At 45.7% G+C, this 17659-nt stretch overlaps 1 protein-coding gene across 5 annotated transcripts in view; it reads right to left on the bottom strand.

Annotated features, from left to right (window-relative positions):
- Positions 1 to 430: 430 nt before the first annotated feature.
- Positions 431 to 17659, bottom strand: part of LOC116844707 (calcium-transporting ATPase sarcoplasmic/endoplasmic reticulum type) — a 45385-nt gene continuing 28156 nt past the window's right edge. For 2 of the 5 annotated variants that reach the window (XM_032816596.1, XM_032816597.1), the window contains exons 6-13: positions 16695 to 17182; positions 15523 to 16528; positions 15192 to 15412; positions 14987 to 15122; positions 14763 to 14915; positions 14533 to 14666; positions 14332 to 14449; positions 14012 to 14212 (exon numbers count right to left, since the gene is read on the bottom strand). In XM_032816596.1, coding sequence (XP_032672487.1) covers positions 14012 to 14212; positions 14332 to 14449; positions 14533 to 14666; positions 14763 to 14915; positions 14987 to 15122; positions 15192 to 15412; positions 15523 to 16528; positions 16695 to 17182 — 2457 coding nt within the window. Of the gene's footprint in view, positions 5500 to 5994; positions 6551 to 8361; positions 14213 to 14331; positions 14450 to 14532; positions 14667 to 14762; positions 14916 to 14986; positions 15123 to 15191; positions 15413 to 15522; positions 16529 to 16694; positions 17183 to 17659 lie in introns of those variants that run through there. The other 3 variants (XM_032816598.1, XM_032816599.1, XM_032816595.1) reach the window with 3 other exon arrangements.

The following is a 17659-nucleotide window of genomic DNA, read 5'->3' as shown; positions in this document are numbered from 1 at the left end:
CGTGTCGCGGATACGTGCGCGCCCGACTCTCCGCGTTGCGTTCCTTAGGTGCTGCGGCATTTGCATATGGGCGCCGACTTTATTGCTATTCGAGTCAGCTATCCCGGAGAGACCTGGCCGCGTTTCCACGTTTCTCAGAGGGAGAGAAAAAGCGAGTGTTTGACTTGAGGATAACTCGAAGCACGACCGGGGCGCGATGTCACTCCAGGAATCCCGATCGTACCGCTCATAATCGAGAGAGCAGCCTCGAGATTGAATTGTTAAAAGATCGACAATCCGGATTTCGCCCTCTTGACAAATAAAGAATGGCCAATAAAAGAGCGACACGGCTGTCTCCCTGACGCGATTTGACGGAGGGAATCTTCTTCTCGCGCGCGAGAAAGGGGAATCTCGATGGGATGGAGACACACTACGGCGAGAGAACACACGATTACTTCCAAACCTTTATTCGTACAGAGCTGTCGGTGTACATTAAAAACGTGCTAGGTTTGTCACCGTTTCTCGACGAGAAAAAAAAGAAATAATGAAATATTCGTTCTTACAGAGTACACATGCTCCAAACGTGTGTGAAACGACGATTCGAGCGAGAACGATTGGAGCGTCACATAGCGCGGGGCGCGAGATTGCCTTTATACAAGTACGAAGAATATTACACTCCACGATACAGTTTTCACATTACATTAAAAATGATGAAGTTTAATTACAGGATGGGCGTGCGGCACGCGGATGTCTACGCGCGCGCCGATCGGGATGACGCGAGCGATGGAGCGACACTTTGCGAGCACGACGTTGTGCCCTCGTGTGTTTTATCATCTTTTTTTTTCTTTTTATATATATATACATATACGTATGTACATAATACGTAACAGATATAATGTACATAATGATATACATATATATACAGGCTGTCGTTTGTGCTTGACGAACGGCGACGAGTGCTTTTCAGCAACGTGCACGCGCGCGCGCGCGCGCGGATGGTGCACTCGCCGATGGAAGCTCGTCGCGGAGGTTTTTACTTATCCTACTAACCAAAGTCGGCAAGAAATCATCCTGGCGGCGATTCCTTAAACTTTGCGTCGCGGGTCGTTAACTCTTAATTAATCGCTAGTTATGTATTAGTACGAGAGACGACGGTCGGCGAGACGTGACGAACGGACCGACGTGACGAGAATGGACACAGAAGAAGAAGAAGAAGAAAAGAAGAAGAAGTAGTAGTAACAGTAGTAGTAGAAGAACAGCAGTAAACGAGAGAAAGAGAGAAATGGCAGAGACTGAGGACGGTGATGCCGCGTGTAGTGAAAGAGAAATAGAAAAATTTTGTGGAGCACGAGGTCATATATCATTTGGGGATGTCAACACACGATAATAACACCAGCAGACCGCAGCGAGAAAGTAGCTGACGTGTGTCTCGATAACTTGATCGAATGAAAGTGCTTCTGCGACACCGTGTTCTCTTCCCCCGCGTCAGGTGCGACGGCACGTCTCCGAATAAAAATACGCGGAGTCCTTCTCGATCTACACGGTGTGCGTATCGGTAATAACGTGTTGTTATCGGGGCCCTCGCGATGTTACCGCGAACGTATCCAGCTTCCTCGCGACACCGCATGGCCGTTACGGTAAATTCGCGCCCGAGGACGATGTGCCTGTGACGGAAACGTCCGAGCACGAGCGGCAGTTTTTAAGTTGTAAAGTGCTGGCGAGGGAAGCTTCCTCCTTCGAGCGAAACTTGGGAAATCCGAATGGATTACGAAGTTTTGTCTTCGCTTAATTTTTAAGCGGGCTTTGCTCTCTAATAAAATTCTGATTTAAAAGTTGGCCGCGCACACGGAGAGTGCGAGCGACGATTTCCTGGCGAATTTCAATTGGAAAAGGAATCGCGATTACACCGAGCGAGCGTGCGATACTGTGGTCGTATTTGGGACGTTCGCTCTTAACGTGAAAACTCCGTCGGCGATTGATACGAAGAACCACGGTGAGACGCGAAAGACCCCGGGGAAGACGAGACTCTCTTCTTGCGATAATTGTGCCTTTCACAACCGGCGCCTACTATTAATTATCTTATCGCTACGATAGGACTCCCAGAGTGGGAGTCTTAGCTGAGAAAAAGCCGAGGAGAGTCACCGGCGATCAGCGGAGTGAGCAGAGATGGCCGTGTCTCTTTTTCTCTCTCTTTCTTTCTAAGTAACAATCAGTTCATCGCGAGGTGGCTAATTCCGCCTCTATGTTATCACGAAGAATCACGATCAATCGTGCGAATAACTAAGGAGAAACGAGGAAGACGAAAAAAGAAGAAAAAAAAAACGCTAGTCAACACCAGCGCAACCGCGCGAGCCTCGAATCCTTCTCGCTCGAAGCCCTCGCGGCTCTCGCGAGGTCGCGTTTCGACGATACAACACGTGCCTGCCCGGTATGTCTCTGGGCAGACGTTCTCTTTTCCTTCTACCCTTCTCATGGCAACGATAATACTAACGACAGTAGAGCGATGACGATAATAGTAATAATAATAGTTTATTTTATCGATAACAATAATTTATTATCGTCCGCAGAGCGACGACGCGTCCATCTGTGCGCTTCTTCACGAAAATATATGTAATGTTTATATATATGCGGTATACCTATATATATATTTATAGTAATCTCTCCTCCGTGTGATATATGTCGCCGCGTGCGCGACGGTTATTTACAATAATTACTTTACTCTCGCGAGACATTGTTTATCGGACCTCCCCGGTGGCGTAAGTTTCATGCGTGTCCGGAGGCGAACATTCGTTCCGCGATCCCTCGTCGCACGAGCCATCCTCAGAGACACTCTCCGTAATCTCCTGCTCTCTATTTGAAAGGGTTGGTTTTCTTTTTAAGAACGTCCTTGTACATGTGTGTACATGTGTATGTATCAAGAAGGTACCACGAGGTATTGCCAAAGAGGGGACTCGCGCCATTGCAGGCACTACTACTACTACCTACTACTGCTACTACTACTGGATCGGTGGCTCGTGTGAGAGAAGTTTTAGTGGTACCACAATGCATTTGCGATCGTTCGTGTCACGGACACGCCGCACTGTGGTACCACTAGGCACAGTAACTCGCGCGAAACGCTTCATCACGGCAGCCTCCAGTCGCGAAAGTTACGTCACACTCGCTCTCGAGACCGTCATCGTTCGTTTCTCTCCGCAGAGTCAACACTCGACCACCCTCCTCGTCGACTTCGTACCGGCCCAACGATTCCTCCGGACGATCTTCTTCTCTTACTCTATCTCTTTCGTCTATCCTCTGGCTGACCTTCGACCTACGAGGTGCGCGTCGCAGCGACGCGATTCCCGATGGATCCCGGAGTGGCGCGAACCGGTCTCTTCGTTCTTCCTTGCGCTCCACATGATGGGATCCTTTCTCTCGGCCATCCGGACGCGAGGACTGTCGAGAGTGCTCGTCCACCCTCTGTCTCTTCTCTTATCATTCTCTCTCGCGACTGTCTGCTGGATAAACGCGAGCGCACGCGCACGGACGGACTGTGGCATCATTGAGCGTTCCAGGTACGGGTGACGGTCTTTTTCACGTCGGAACGAACGTTCCGTAGCTACGGAGGATTTCGTCGTTCGTATGGCTGACAGGAGACTGGGTATTTAATCCCAGAGCGACTGGGTACCTAATCTTTACAGGTGCATCGGGGGCGCGGGATCGGCGTCTGGGAAGCTGAAGAGGTTGGATTCCTGATAAAGGGTACGCGTTCTTGTTTCGAGAAGAAAGTCTCCTCTGATGACGCTACTTGCGCCTCGGTGAAAGATACAGGGAAAGATTCAAAGGCGGCAATCTTCACCGTGGGCCGGAAGAGAAGCCAATTAACCATGTCAGAGCGATATCTGGTGATTTTCCATTTTTACAGGCTAACGGGATCGGCATGCGCGTCGTTCAGAAACGAGAGTTGCTCTAACACGGTCAACTCAGTTTCAATCGAAAACGGAGATCGTTACCGTGACTGGTTTGCGATAGTCGAGGGAACACGAGCGAGATCTTCACGTTGATAGGAGTGGATAGAGAGAAAAGAAAATGTCAGATAAAGAGAAGAGTGAAAGACAGAGAAAAAGAGAGAGAGAGAGAGAGAAAGAAAGAGAGAAGAGAGAAAGAGAGAGCAAGAGTGTCGCGTCGATAATGCGAAGAGACGCGGGAAAAATGGTGAGGAGAACAGCGTGAACTTGAGAGAGATATAGGAAGACAAGGAAGAGACAATGGTACATGGACTAAACGAAGGATCAGCGCTCAAATTGGTCGTCGTCTCCTTCATTCACGCGAAGAAGATCGTCGAGAGAATCGGCTCGTTCTTTCGTTACGTCGTGACCATAAATTTCACTTCACAGATCTCGCTCGAAGACTTCGAAGACTAGTCTCGTCTTCGGCGCGGACATTCGCTTCGGAGACGCGGTTGACATCGAATCGATCGGCAGCTAGCTGGACAAGGAGGAAAGGATGGTTGCGTTGCGTCATGCGCGCTAATACGCCATTGTGTACAGAGTTATCGGCGTTCGGGGTTAAAGGACTACAAGGCAGCGTTCCTCTACTTTCTCGCCATCAGCTACATCGCACCGTTCCTCGCTCGGGTAGGAAACTAAGGATGAGTTGCACCAACGAGTCTGGCTCGGCTAATCTCTCGCTAAGGTTCTGTCTGAGATGCGAGATGTCGAGTGAAAAATGAAAACGTAGCGTTCCTCGAGCGGTGAAAAATGTTCTGTGTATTACTACTGTCGGTTTGAGCGTTCTTACGATTATTTTAGATGTCACAATATCCGGGTGACGCGAATGCTCCGAGAGAAGATGGTTACGCGCGCGACATCGAAATCGTGAGAGCCCAGCGCGAATTTTGACACGACACGAGAGCGATTCTCGCAGCTACGTTCTCTTCGACGACGACACCTCGTACGGACAGAACGAACGTACCGGAGACTCGGGACTCAGCCGCGGGCCGACGTTGGTGCAACCGACACCCTAAGAAGGCACAGTCGTTGAGTTAAGAATGTTAATTGCGGCTTTAGACACCAAGGACGAAGAGTTTCCTATTGGATTATCCCCAAGCTGTCCGTTCGCTTCGCTCTCGTCGCGGGGACGATCTCGAGTCGAACGACCTCTCGCAGCGATCTTGCGGAGAGGGAGAAGAGAAGATGATAGAAAAGAAAGGAAGCAGCGGCGGCGAGGCGATGCTGCAGCGCGTTAGCCAGCGACTACGAGGACCCTGATGCCGACGGGCGGTTTTAAGTTATCGAGCGCGTTGCTACTGTTGCTGTTGCTCTACTGCTGTTGCTACTGCTGCTGCTGCTGTTGCTGTTGTTTCTGTTGTTATTATAGCGTCTCTAATGCGATGCTTGCGCAAACGCAAGCGCGCCGGTTATTCCACGCTTTATTCGTTTGTCTTTGCTTTTTCGGGTTGAGCTTGCTTTGCGCGCTCGGTGGCGGCGACGGCGGAGTGGGATCAAGCCTGTGGGGCCCACTTGTCGACGACTACCTCACTTACTGCAACATAACACACACAAGAGTTGCGATTAACAACAACGGCGGACAGACGCTAATGGACGAACTAAAAGCGGAAATAAAAGTTCTCTCGGCCGACAATTCGTGAGCTCCTGTGCGGACTCTATCTCCGACATCATTCTTTCCTCGACTTTGGGCAGTCTGAAACGATCGGTTCTCGGATCAATCAGGGATAGGGTTGTCCGGGCCAACTGACCGGATTTGCGCGGTTTGCTCGAACGAATGTACGGATTCTCGTGATAGAAGGCAGTCGCGGGATCGTTGCAGTTTTTACATCGACAGTCACGCGGAACTGGTCGATCTGATTTGATCATCGACGCGCTACTGCGAGCGACACAATTATTCCACCTTGTAAAAAATGAAAAACAGTTTATACACACGTGTCTAGTCACGACACCATATTGTGTGCCGCGGTGGTTTCTGCCGGTGCAGAATAGTGACGAGTGAAGTAAGGTAACAACCTCTGAGCAACTCAAGTAGAATCAATACCCTTATTCGTTTATCATCACAACCATCACATCATTAGAAACCCGCTAGAGCGCGCGTACAACGTGTAATAAATAACAATATCAATTATATTGCGGACGTAGTCGCGTGCGACTGCGCGATATAATACCCTAAACACCACAAAACTACTCGTACATTCGTTCTGTTTCGTCCTGTTTGTTTTTGTTTCTCTGTTTTTTTTTTTTTTTTCATCATCCCGCGCTGGGAAGGTCGATCTTGGATGCCGATTATCGTCGCACGACACGAACACGCGCGTATCGCCACCCACGTGGCGCACGTGCGTGCGTACGTATACGTGCGTGCGCGAGTTGGTGTTGGTTGGTGCTTTATTATGGTGCATATGTGTGTGAGGTGCATTAGGATTCCTTTTTTTTTTTGGTTCGGTTATTAAAGACGTCCGGTCCCATCGAGCAGCTCGAGGGTGTCGTGCGAGTGCTGAATTGCCGATTTCTCGCGGCCAATTTAAGGTGTCTCTCGTATTTTCGCCCTCTCGTTCTTTATTTCGGCGAGGTCACTTCCAGTGCCACTGCAATCATACGAGGGTAACAACGATTATTTCACCACACGCCAAGCCGCTCTCGCTGGCTTAGCTCGTAAGCCTCGCCGGTCCACTACGGGGCGGGATGCAGCAGCTGCTAGTCAGTCGATCAAGCCAGCAACGATGGCGATGCGTTGTTAACACAGCGGATGTGTACGCGTGTACGCTTGATCATGAAGATCGAGTAGTATCACATCGAAGATATTACTAGGAACGAACATGTAATGCGATATAGATCCTTGAAGAAAGTTATTAATCGTTCATTGATCGGAAATTAGAGTGTGATAACAAGAGTAATTGCTATATACAGAATGAATCAAGAAATATGAAGATTTCTGTAGATTTCCATTTAGAATTCTGTCAAAATGCAGAACATTTCACAAGTTTGAGATACTTCTTTTACGGAATGTGTTATACGACAGAGATTACATATTACACGACAAAAAAATCACAGTCTCTTTAAACAACGATAAGAAGATATAGCTGTCAAGTAGCTAATTGTTCCATCTCGGAATGTAGTTGCGTGAAATGAGAATGTGTATGTGTGGTGTTATAGCATACAGTTAATTAAATATTATCTTGTAAGTCTTAAAATTGGCAGTTTCAACATTACCTGGGTTATCCAGACGTGCGCGTCGTAATCCCTGAAGATCACTCTCCTGTGAGCTCCGTGACTGTACAGTTTGGCACACCAGCAGGCAGGAGTTAGCGAAAGGGGTGTCGAGGTCGCGCGATGTGTCGCGAAGGGGGTTCTTTTCAACTTCCTCGAGTTTTAGGACTTGGGTCATTCCGGATCGACACGACAGTTATCACATCGGTCTGTTTTCCAGTGAACGCATGCAAAGAAACTCCAAACAACAGATTTCAGATAGAATGGGGAGAGATAAAAGAGGGCGACGGAACACATAGTAGCCACGATTAATGACGAAGAACGGAGACACCGTGGACTCGGAGTTGAACAACGGCACTTCGATGTTACGTGGATGGACGGAGGCAGAATATTTTTGTTTTCCGAAACCTTGTCTCCACACAGGTCCGACGTGGCAAACTTGCACGAGGTGGTGGTACCCCGCTGACAAGTCCTTGTATGAACTTTTCGGTTTGTCACGTTGAAAATTCTTCGAATTACGATCAGAGCTATCTCAAACGTCGAACGGATCATATTTATTTTATTAAAGAGTATAGTTCCAAATTTATATTTAAAATTAATTAAAATATAATTAAAATTAAATATTAACCCCAATAAAATTGAAATTAATAATCAAAATCAAAATAATTTATATTAAAAGTGACAAAATATAATTAAAATTTGTATTTAATAATTTAAAATAATTAAAATAAGGTACGAAAAATTATAATATTAACAAAATTATAATATTAACAAATAAAATTCAAATGAAATAATAATCAAAATCGAAATAATTTGTACTTAAAGTTAATTAAAACATATCAGTGAAATTTAAGTTAATTAGAAACTAACGATTGATCTCTGATAGAACATTTCTGAGATGAAATTACAAATTTAAATCACTTTGGCTCACCGAGGTCCGACCGTCTCGAGCTAGCTCCGATTACAGTGACTCAGGATGTCGCAGGATGGATAACAGACAATAAGAGGAAAAGACAAATTAGAGTGTTTTAGGCGAGGGCGAACTGAATCCAACACTTACGCCAGCGTTGTATTAAGTGTTCGATCCGCTGGTAAACACACGCAACGCCAAATAGACAGATTCCAAGCGGAACTCGCGCTCGCTCGAATTAGTAATAAGGCCGAGATCATTGAGACATCGGTACACGCATTAGTAACACATGATTCTTTTTATTATAACAAGTAATGCACTAATCGTACCACCGACATACGCTCACTCACTTGTTATAATATCGTTCCGTACGAGCTCGTATCGAATACACGACAAGGACGACAAAAATCAGACGATAAATAAAAGACGAATCGTAAACGCACCAGCGTCCAATACAAGGAAATGACGATAATTATACGACGAGATGTAATTATGCTTATCGTATTATATATAGAACTGCATCGTAACCCGCGCAAACGTTCGGATTCGTGTTTTATAATTTCTCTACCCCCTCCCTTTATTTATATCTCTTTATTTTTCATCATTTAATTTTTTTTTCATCTCTTCATTTCTGTAACTACGAATCGGAATTGTCATTCGGACTCGTACCGGGCGTCACACGCCGCGAAGCGCGATCCGCGGCGAATATATATATATATGTATTTATACTCGAAATCACTCGATGTTCGTAATGCAATCCATAAGTTATTAATATTAACATTACTTTATTATCGTTAGAGATAGGTACTTCCTGCAGGAAACGACGCGATCGTAGTCTCATCGTCGCTGGACACCGTGTTTGTTCGTAACGACGTCACACAAGAGTCGATGAGAACGTTCACCGAGAAACCAGCTTTCAGATGCACGTGAGTGAATCGAATATTTCTTTTTTTCCATAGATAAGAAAGAATAATTTCTCACTCGCTGTTCTCCTCGTTTTTAGTTTCTTTCTCCTCGTCTTTAGTTTAGTTTCTCTCTCGTTCGAAAGTCACGGATTAATAAATTGTATATGTGATATGTGAGGTATGCAAAGAGTTGCAACGAGAACGAATGTTACCATCTTGTGTGTGTATGTGTGTTTGTTTTCAGGAGGTAGCACAATAATAAATAAATTAAGAAAACGTACACGCTAAAATTTCACCTTCTGACAAGCGAACACATCGATATTTGCATGACGCCACGCAGTATTCTCTCTTCGTCGAGATGGCACTACTCCGTCATTCTCGATCAACGTAAGATACAATGCACACTCAAGTACTTACAGATATATCGTGGACGAACGCAGAGCGAATCGGGTGATCCGGACGCAAAGAGATACACCAAGCTAATGCGAATCCCGAAGAATCCGATAAAAAGCGCGTGTTCATTCATGGATGGGACTTCGCGAGCTGTCGTTTCTCGTGAATACGATCCTGCGGGTACTCGTGCTCTACTTCGCATTTAGAGTCCCCCTTTTTCCCGGATCTTCGAGTTCGATCAAGCGCGGGCTCGAAGCTGTTCTCGAGTTCCTTCGAGACTCGTCGCTTGCACCCCCTTGTATCCGGGCCCCCGCGATTATTTTCGTCGGGTTTATTGAGCGTCACAGAACTGCATTAGACTCTTCACACGGGCGTGGATCCCCAGCGTGTGATACCTGTGCTCCAGTGATCGTATGCTGTTAGTTAGTCGATCGCGCTACATCCGAGTCGGGAATGCATTCGAGAATTCTGCGCCCCGACGCGTCGGGGTGAACGCGAAGACTTTCGAAGAAGTTGGCTCAGGAAATTGCCAGGTGAGAACGAACTCGGAGTTTCTCGTCTAGTTTTATCTCTCTGAGAGTCTATGAGCGGCTTCTATAAACACTGATTAAAGTTAACGGAGTTTTAACCGATTCTCCGGTTCGTCTACGGTTCTTCACCTCTATGAGGAGACAGATAGTGGTTTGAAGTTCCGTTAACTTCCGCCGATGTATACGATAAAGACTCCTTTTACGAGCGAAAATCGAAGTTACTTGGCGCGTGCGAAAATCGGGCACAGCTCGCGATACGTTTCACCATGCTACTCGATCTGATCGTGCTTCCGCGAGACGTGGAATTCATCGCGCGAATGGTTTCCGTACAGTTATCTCCCGCAAGGATCACAGGTACCAGCCGAGGGACACGCGCCAGTAGCTTATCTCTCGCTGAAAAACCAATCGCGTTACTTGCGGAACAGAACACTACTCGAGACACAAGTTCGTTAGTGCATGGCAGCGCTAACTCGTTTGGTCCGATTAAGTTTAGTTATGCCCATACCAAAAGTATCACGCCTTAACCGTTACTAATTAATTAATTATATTACACTATATCGTGACCGCGCGACCGCGGCCAGCTTCTGAGTTGCCGACCACGCGGCGCAATTAAATTATTAATATTATCATTATTATGCGTCGCGCGCCGATAGCAGCGGACGATCCACTCCTCCGCGGAACACATCGTCAGTCTTGTTGCGTTTGCACGTGTTCGAGAAGTGGCGCGCACTGAATCGCGGCGATCTCTACGAAGATCCGGATAAGCCTCGGGTCGTGCACTGCTGGCGGGAGACACAGCCGTTTTGCGAAGCGCGCCTACATCCGCGACACGACGACGCGAAATTCGTCTCTCCGCTACCGCTGATCGCTTTCTTTGTCGCTGCAAGTTTCGTCGTTCTTCAGCGAAGCTGCGATCGAACGTAGCCAAAGGACAAGATTCGAGAACATCGTCCTGCCGTGAAATGAGAGTTTCCATACGTGCTGCTGGCGAATGAGAAAAGGAACGACTGAAAGTGGGACAGCGTCATCTCCCTTTCGGCACTCCCTCGATTTCGGTCTTTCCTTCGTGATTACCAACCACGATTACGCTCCCGCCAACAGAACAAGATCCGAGGGATCAACTGACCCGAGCGGCCAGATGCATCGAAGGCCCACGTACTCGTGACGACACCGATTATTTGTTTCGCAAGTGGCGCGTGTAGCTAAGGCAGTGGCCGAACTCGTGTTCACTCAATCGACAAGTGTCCTCGACCGATCGCGTACAAAACCCTGCGAATACGCGTAACAAACTCGATGAATGAATTGTCTCCAGCTCGCTGAGATACAATCCTCCGAATGGAGAGACGTCACTCGTCGAAGAGAAATTCGGAGATGAGTCCTTGGGACTTCCACTAACGCAATTTGCCGTGACATGAGTCTTTAGTGTTGAATAATTTATGCGATGAGAATATCTAGAGAGGGGATAATTAGGAACTTTTTCTTTTACGCGTTGAAATCACAATCTTCGGCGTAAACCAAAAATTCACTCATCGAGCTGCTCCGCTTATTTGCGAAGTTTCGTTGAAATAAGATTTTTGTAATTAAATATGTTTCTGCAAAACTTTAATACGGACAAATTTTTGAAAGAAATACGAAATTTTCAGGAGTAGGGTGTGTAGAAAATGCTAAGTGTAAAGTGAGACTATCGCTGATGTTGGTAATAAATTTATTAAAAAAAAAAAAAGAAAAAAAAACATGTCATATTCTCGTTAATTCGATGATCAAAGAATGACGATTTAATATCGCTATCAATATCAAAAGGGACAATCAATTTCGATATTGAGTGTTTGCGTGTTCGGAACACTGCTCTGATAGTAAATATGATAGTAAACATGAACAAATGCATTAGAAAACGCATGGACTGCCCCGTCTGTTTCGAGCGCATGAGAAATTTCACGACGTCACTATTTTCCTCTGCTTGACGGTTGCCTTATTTTTACACTTACGAGCCTTTGCAGTCCATATCCGGAAATTAGCGATAAATCTCTTGCATGACAATCAATTTTTAGAGAATACATAAAATCACACGTATAGGGAGTACACATATGAGGGACAGGATGCGTGTGTGTGTATACAGTGCGTATGCACAGTGGGAGAAATTAGAGACAAAAAATCCTGCTGTGCCAGTCACGCTGGGAATCATTTCTAAAAAATGTATCTTTGCTGAATACTCCGCGACGGCTAGTTCGTCCAAGAAGAGGCTAACTCTATTTACAACATTTTGCTTACACGATTGTCCCGTTACAAGCTGTGAACGATATAATGCGTATAAACGCGTACATGGAACGCAGCTTCTTGCTTTGCTAAAACGTTAACGACGTTATCTCTCGCACAGAGATCTGTGGAAGTCGTTGAACTGTTATACTCGTCGATCGCATATTGGCACAGCAGGATATACAATATGATTACCGAGAAGCACAGATTACAACAGAATAAAGGGAAACACAAAACGTGCTATTAATCACACCGTGCATGCATTTTATCGCTACGAGGGAGGAAGACACGGTGGTGTCGCGGGATACAAAATGAGATCCGTTAATACAAAGTCCCTGTATGATCATTCTCTTGAAATTTGCCAGGTGGTTGTTCCAGTTTTGACTGCATCGAAACGGACAGACCAGACATTAAGAAACCACCAATTAATGTGTCATTAAAAACAAGCGACACTTAAAGCAACGGAAACGTGTATAAGCGGAATTTAATGAACGATTGTACGTTAATCGCGCGAGTCGAAACGTATTGCCGATTCGTGCAGCGTGCGTGCAATAGACTCAGCCTGAAAAGAAAATTATAAAGGAGACAAATATAACACTACTATCGAAAGAGAGAAAGAGAGAGGGGAAGATAGAGAGATAGTGAGTTCCATCTATACTTCTGCCGATCGTTACTTATTGTCTTCGTTGTGTAAATGCATGTTATATACTCTAAGGGGATTGCCACGTGACACAAGTTCATGTAGGCGCCGTGTGTATTTGTCTGCAACTTGCGCGTCGCAGCCAAAGCCATTACTTCGCCCGGTGTGCCGTTAACGAGCAAACTACTTTGTACTTTCCAAATCGATCGGGATCAATTATATGTCGCGAACGTGCGAGGAGATATAAAAATTTGCGTCGTAAAAACTACGATCTTTTGCGACTCGAGACTGGATATTCTCGGTGCGTTTCTTCTCAGCCACGGTCCGCGCCCGGGCAAGTTTTTTAATTCATCGATGGATCCATCAAATTAAAAAACTCGCCCAATTTCTCGAGCAGTGTGATTTGCATTTGTTTCGATTTTTGGCGTCTAATTAACGCGCAACACATGTAGTGATACATCTATATACTAAGCATAGTACTAATATATAAAAGATGGTATACAGAACCCCGGCTGGGACGAAATGCGACGTCGAAAGTCAGAGACTCGACGTGCAACCGCAAACGATTTTATCGGCGAGAAACATAGATGGAAGGCATGCGAAAATTAAAATCAACCCTACTATTATTAGTATACTATATAATCGACAATTATCGGGTGCTAACTACAACAAAGAGTACGAAATTGGGGAGAAAAGAAGAAATATAAATAGTAAGTGCATGGGACGCATGGAGTGAAAAGGAAGTCACCGAACGTATTTATAAGAAAGAACATCTATGAACAGTTCCGTGTTTGTTGCAGAGGAAATTCAATATTCAAAAGGCACTCGTAGAAAATAATTTAACGATCACAATCTTTGATTACGACGGGTCTCTCTTAGATCACTCGATGTCAATCGAAACTCGTGATCGTTGAGCGACATCAGGGGAGAAGGTACGGTGTGTATGATGCGGGCATGGTGGGCCTTAGTGGGCATATTCTTTTTTTTTTCTCGTATGGTCGCACTAACACCATGCACAACAGTCAAACTGTGGTTAAAATCTCACTTGAACGCACTCTCTGTTAATAACTTATCTCGCGCCTTCCCGCGTCACGGAGGGAAGAGCTTCGGTTAAATGCAAATTGCAAGTCCAAGGATTTAGTCGCGGATGCTTTTCCATAGGAAAAAAACATCGTCTGCTAGACTAATAATATTATCTCACGGACGTTCTATATGGGACAGATATACAACAGTTCAAAGAACACAGCCCACATTAGAACAATCCAATGTACGGTGTAAATTGGATTCTCACCGTCTGTGATCTTTCTGGCAATGAACTTCAAGGTTTCGTCGAGAAGTACCACTGGAATGGAGAACTTCATAACGGTAAGCCATTCTTCACTCGATAACGGGGTCACTTGGAATACGGCCTGAAACAGAAAGATTAGAAGTGCTTACATTCCACGAAATTTTCGATTCGCGTTCTTTTGCACCTTGAGCTATCATGTCAAGTCGTTTGCCGTTGTGTTTTCGACGCAAGCACACTTACCGAAAGAACATCGACGTACAGGATGACAAAGTGGAGTGTGAAAGAAAGGGCCATGGAGGCGATGAGCCACATGTTAGACCAAGGCGGCATGCTGATGAGCGACTGATTCTCCGACAAACTGTGCAGGAAATACAGATTTACTCACAACTGCGAAAAGCCAGTTCAAATATATACGAGATACGTCGATAATCCTTTCCTCACCTGTTCATGGCGTTTAACATTTCAATAGTGACCAGTACAGAGAGAGCCATCGTCATGGGATGAGGATCCGCGAAGATTTTGCAGTTGATGCCTTTGAACTCGTCTCCACCACCAAGACACGCTAAGTGATGAGTCTGCGAATTTCGCGTGAATAATTGAGAACAATAAAGAAAATTCTGGTTACTTCGGCGATTCTCTGAAGTTCAAATGTGAATGGTGAACGGACTTACCACTTGGTAGTAGTTCATTTGAGGTCCATTTGGACTGTACATGAACCACCAGGCAGCCGAGCCGACGGTGGCAGCACCTACATATCCACCAATAGCCAAATAGCGGAAAAATAGCCATCCAGAAATCAGAGATTCGTCAGCTTTGCGGGGAGGCTGTAAAAGATGCACGATAGTTGAGACTTCATATATGACAACGCATTTATCTCCTTTAATCGATATCTCACTTTGCTCATGATGTCGAGATCGGGCGGGTTGAAGCCGAGAGCAGTAGCTGGAAGACCATCAGTGACCAGATTGACCCACAGAAGTTGCACTGGGATCAAAGCTTCGGGAAGACCAAGAGCGGCGGTCAAGAATATACTACGAAGTAAAAAACGTCAATATAGATAAATGTCCGACGTAAGTCTCCTCGTTATGTTGCGTAAGTACCTGACAACCTCGCCGATGTTGGAAGAAATTAGATAACGGATAAACTGTTTCATGTTGTTGTAGATGGCACGGCCTTCCTCAACAGCGGCTACAATGGAGGAGAAGTTATCGTCTGCCAACACCATCTCCGAAGCCGATTTCGCGACCGCAGTGCCGGAGCCCATAGCAATACCGATTTCAGCTTTCTTCAATGCGGGAGCGTCGTTTACACCGTCGCCGGTCTGTAAAGAGCAAAACAAAGAGTAAATATTGTTAATATATATCTGTAAATATATTGCTTAATAATAAAAAGATTGAAACAGATATTATTTAGAATAATGTCGGTACTCACCATAGCCGAGATCTCATTCATGCTTTGCAAGTACTCTACGATCTTGGACTTGTGAGCCGGTTCTACACGGGAGAAGAGACGAGCTCTAGCGCAAGCAGATTTCTGTTCCGACGTAGCAAGGTCGTCGAATTCACGTCCGGAGTACGACTTGCCGGTGGTATCTTCGTCCTCACCGAACACACCAATACGTCGGCAGATAGCCTCGGCGGTGGCTTTGTTGTCACCAGTGATGACGATTACACGAATACCGGCGGCACGGCACCTCGCGATCGAGTCGAGTACTTCCTTGCGAGGTGGATCAAGCATGCCTACTACGCCGATGAACGTGAGATCCTTCTCGTAGGTATAGAATTTGCTGGAGTCACCCAGATCCATGTCGTCGGGCTTCATCGGGTGGTCAGCGGTGGCGAGGGCGAGACAGCGCAACGTGTCTCTGCCGGTTCCATATTGCCGAGTCAAGTCCAAGATGCGGTTCTTCAGAGTCGACGTGAGAGGCACCTTCTGGCCACCAACGCGGCAGTGCGTGCACCTGTCCAGCACACCTTCAGGCGCGCCCTTGACAAATAGCTTCGGTCCGGTTCCCAGTTTCGATGGTTTGAGCGGCACGCAGTATGACGACATGGACTTGCGATCGCGAGAGAACTCCAGCGTGAACTCCTTCTTCCATTTCGTCTCCATATCTTGCCTGACTACGATAGCGCCAGCACGGCGGTCTAGACCGCTCTTCGAGACGCCATACGGGTTGATCTTCTCGGCAAGAACAATTAAGGCGGTTTCTGTGGCTTCGCCGACCTTTTCGAATGCCTGTTTGAAATCGTTGAAGTCGATTGCGGAATCGTTGCACATGATGCAGACAGTACTGATCTCCTGTAACGTCTCGTAATCTTGTCCCTTGATCTTCTGTCCTCTCAGGAAGATCTCACCGATGGGCTCGTAAGTCGATCCGGTGATCTCAAACTCGTGGAAGGTGCTGTCGTTACCCTCGACCTTGTCAAAGATGAACATTCTGCAAACGTTGCAACGTTTTAAAGTACATGCAAATTAACATTTCGTGTCTAAACGAGAAAGAAAAGAGAGAAGAAAAGGGAAGTTATTTTTTCATTGAACATTCATTGAACTTAATAAGAATCGATAACTACATTCTAACAGTCTTCTTCGTATAATCGACTTACCGGCTAACAGACATCTGATTAGTCGTTAGAGTGCCGGTCTTATCGGAGCAGATAACGGACGTGCAACCCAGAGTCTCGACGGATGGCAAAGATCGTACAATGGCGTTCTTCTTAGCCATACGCCTAGTGCCCAAAGCCAAGCAAGTCGTAATTACAGCGGGCAGACCCTCAGGAATGGCCGCTACAGCGAGAGCGACGGCAATTTTGAAGTAGTAGATAGCACCTTTGATCCAGGATCCACCATGAGCCGGGTCGTTGAAGTGGCCGATGTTAATGGCCCACACGGCGACGCAAATCACGGAAATCACTTTCGACAGCTGTTCACCGAATTCGTCCAACTTCTGCTGCAACGGTGTCTTGATCTCCTCGGTTTCCGACATCTCCGTACGGATCTTACCGATAGCCGTGTTCAAGCCGGTTCCAATGACGATACCGCGAGCTTTGCCAGCGGCGACGTTGGTACCAGAGAACAAGATGTTCTTCTTATCCTAAAGAAACAATATTGCCAAACAAGAGTTTATTATAAGAAATGAACTTGGAGAAATAAATTTTGAAAACCAATCGAATGATAGTAAGGCTCTTTGATCAAATCAAATCAAGGATAATTAGAGCTGATGGATACTTTGGGGAGTTTGTGTATGATATCAATGTGTGCAAGAAAATTTTTCTTAGTAATCCTAATATAATAACAGTCTTTAATAACAGTGTGTCACATATGTATCTGAAAGATTCGTATTATATTTAAAAAATGTTATTGTGAAAATCGTTATTGTGAAGAATAGTCTGAAATATTTTTTTTTCGAAAGAAACTTAAATCGTTTATGCTACTCGAACAACTACTCGACAAAATTATTCCCCTGCTATTATATGCTCGAGCTTTTTAGAAAAATTTTTTCAGTTATAATTTTGATTTCAAATATATCACTGTGACTTAAAGAATTTGATAAAAATATATTTGGCGGAAA

The sequence above is a fragment of the Odontomachus brunneus genome, unplaced genomic scaffold (genome assembly GCF_010583005.1).
Source record: "Odontomachus brunneus isolate Ranch 3 - 2012 unplaced genomic scaffold, Obru_v1 Obru_scaffold_045, whole genome shotgun sequence".
In the NCBI taxonomy this organism is placed as follows: Eukaryota; Metazoa; Arthropoda; class Insecta; order Hymenoptera; family Formicidae; genus Odontomachus; species Odontomachus brunneus.
Note: the sequence above shows the minus strand (reverse complement) of the source record. Positions and strands in the feature narration are given on the sequence as shown.